The sequence below is a fragment of the Hyla sarda genome, chromosome 4 (assembly GCF_029499605.1).
Source record: "Hyla sarda isolate aHylSar1 chromosome 4, aHylSar1.hap1, whole genome shotgun sequence".
NCBI classification, from domain to species: domain Eukaryota; kingdom Metazoa; phylum Chordata; class Amphibia; order Anura; family Hylidae; genus Hyla; species Hyla sarda.
In genome coordinates, this window is record NC_079192.1 from 2,071,754 (window position 1) to 2,074,615 (window position 2,862).

General features: G+C 42.2%; 1 protein-coding gene across 1 annotated transcript; it reads left to right on the plus strand.

Annotated features, from left to right (window-relative positions):
* The first annotated feature begins 1,168 nt into the window (after nucleotides 1-1,168).
* On the plus strand, nucleotides 1,169-2,140 carry LOC130366659 (olfactory receptor 11L1-like). Its single transcript, XM_056568979.1, has one exon. It carries the CDS (start codon nucleotides 1,169-1,171, stop codon nucleotides 2,138-2,140), a length of 972 nt encoding a protein of 323 aa, XP_056424954.1.
* The last annotated feature ends 722 nt before the right edge of the window (nucleotides 2,141-2,862 follow it).

Consider the following 2,862-nt stretch of genomic DNA (forward strand, 5'->3'; position numbering starts at 1 on the left):
TCCCCATAGAAAACATATGCTGCTCTGGACAGTTCCTAAAATGGACAGAGATGTCAGCAGAGAGCACTGTGCTCGTGATGTCAGCAGAGAGCACTGTGCTCGTGATGTCAGCAGAGAGCTCTGTGTTCCAAAAAGAAAATAAATTCCTCTGTAGTATTCAGCAGCTAATAAGTACTGGAAGGATTAATATTTTTTAATAGAAGTTATTTACAAATTTGTTTAACTTTCTGGCACCAGTTGATTTTAAAAAAAAGTTTTCCACTGAATGACACAGCCAATTTTATTTTTACCTTTTTGTTTTTTCCTCCTCACCTTCTAAAATATATAACTCTTTTATATTTCCATTCACAGACCCATATGAGGGCTTGTTTTTTACCCTAAAATGTATAGTAAACTCAAAAGATAATTTTTTGTGTAAGGAAATTTACATGAAAATCACAATTGTTCAAATTCTGGGGGGGGGGGGGGGGGGTTTGTTTTCACGCTGTAAACTTTACGGTAAAAAATACATGTTTCCTTTATTCTCTGGGACAATGTGATTAAATTGATAGCCATGGATACATACATTTCTATTATTGTACTGCTTTTAAAAAATCTCAAACTTTTTTACAAAGTCAATTGTTTAAAATTGCCCTATTTTGACCACCTCTAACTTACTTATTTTTCCGTATTCCATGTAATCGGATGGCGAGGAGCCAGGAAAGGGACCTCCCGCAATCCTCTCAGCTGATCAGGACAATGCGATCAGCCCACTGAGCTAAGTGGTAACAGGGACCCACCGAGTATGAAGCGTGATCACCGTCTGATTGTGCTTCATACAGTGGGAGCTAGTAATGGACATAAATATATGTCCATTGTCATTAAAGGATTTAAAGGGGTTAAGTTTCCATCACTTTTACCTACTACAGATATAAAGCCAACTGGCCTGTAGCGAAAAGCTTCTTCTCTATGACCCTTCTTCTGGATGGGTACAATATTGGCCAATCTCCAATCGTGCCATAAGTGGTCTTTCAGTGGTTTTGTGGCCCTATGGTTATAGTTTCAATAGGCAGAAGAAGAATTGGGTGGTTAAACCCAGGCAGAACCAAGGGCAGGTCCCGAGGGGTCTCATATTTTCAGGTCCAGGGAATTGGCTTGTTGAACCTTCTCCTTCTTGTCCCTTCAGGTAATGAACTCCGGGAACCAGACGACAGTTTCCAGGTTTATCCTGCTGGGGTTTCAGAATCTCCATCACTACAGGAGTCTCCTTTTTCTGTTCTTTCTTCTTGTCTTTTTGGCCATCATTTTTGGTAACCTTCTCATCATCGTCTTGGTTTCAGTCAATGAGAATCTTAACTCCCCCATGTATTTCTTCCTATGTCATCTCTCATCATGTGACCTTCTTCTCTCCACAGTCATTGTCCCTTTGATGCTCCATATTTTAGCAAAAGATGGTGGATCGGTATCATTTTTCGGATGCTACATCCAATTTTACCTCTTTGGAGCATTGGCCACAACAGAATGTCTTCTTCTGTCAGTGATGTCCTATGACCGGTACGTGGCCATATCCAACCCCCTGCGTTACTCTTCCATTATGAACTTTCAGAGGTGCCTCCATCTTGTTTTCTGGTGCTGGACCATAGCATTTTCCGTCATGTTCAATACGGCATTTCAATTGTTCAAGTTGGATTTTTGTGGATCCAACATAATCGATCATTTCTTCTGTGACCTGGCCCCGCTCCTTCAGCTTTCCTGCTCAGATACATCCTTTGTAGAGTTACAGAACCTTTTGACTGGTGTCCCGGCAACTTTTTTTCCTCTAATATATATCACCGGGACTTATATGTCTATTTTTGTCACCATACTAAAAATCCCTACAACCATTGGTAGACAGAAAGCCTTCCTCACCTGCAGCTCGCACCTGACGGTGGTGTGTCTATATTATGGGACGCTCATTGTTGCCTATCTGCTCCTATCTAAAGATCAGTCTTTGAGTATTAACAAGATTCTGTCTTTACTCTACACCATGATGACCCCATTGGTCAATCCTATTATTTACAGCCTCCGGAACCGGGAGATAAAAATGGCATTTTCCAAATTAGTTACTTTAGACAGAAGAATCTTCCAAAAAAGTTTAAAAAATGTCCACGATCTAGAGTAGATGTTTTTCAAATATTTGCATTCCAAGACCCAAAACTTATTTTTTCCCATTTCCGCCAAGTTTTTGGCGAAATGCAATTTTTTGCCTTGTTGTAGGCCCCAAGTGACCTTATGTTCTGCATACCTGTAGAAGTATTACAGGTATGCATACATTCTCTTAAATATTCTATAGGATACCATTCAGTTCATAATCACCACACTATTGCTGCTTTTTTGCAAGTATTTATCTCTCCCTGTATATTTTCAGTTACACAGAATATTGTACTAGTACACAGCGCAATAGGGTAAACATGAATTCAACTTGAGAAAAAACAGACATGGTCGCAAATCCACAACAGGCACCATGATCATGAAGTGCAAGCCCACTAACCACGTCACGGCCAATTGTAAGTAGCGGGTCCCTAGCATCCCTAGCATAAAAAGTGCAGCACTGATAGGCGACGAACACCGCCCTAACACCAGTGCCCACAGGGGGAATGACCCAACTGGCAGAGCAGCCCCAATGCCACTCAAACCAGTCCCTGAGCCGCGCAACCCCACAGACACAGTGCCGGGCAGCAACGGACGTCAAACAGCACCGCACCAGGGGGAACAGATGTAAAAAGCTCACTCACCATGTGCTCCCAGTATGAGACAGGGAGGCTGCCAGGAGGAATAGGGCCCTATTGCAGCTTTCTGCCAATTATTTAGGCCTGGGCTGAGGGGGAGGGGCAGAGTGCAGAC

Coding starts and splice junctions, on each gene's coding strand:
- LOC130366659 (XM_056568979.1), top strand. CDS start 1,169: ATGAACTCCGGGAACCAGACGACAGTTTCCAGGTTTATCCTGCTGGGG.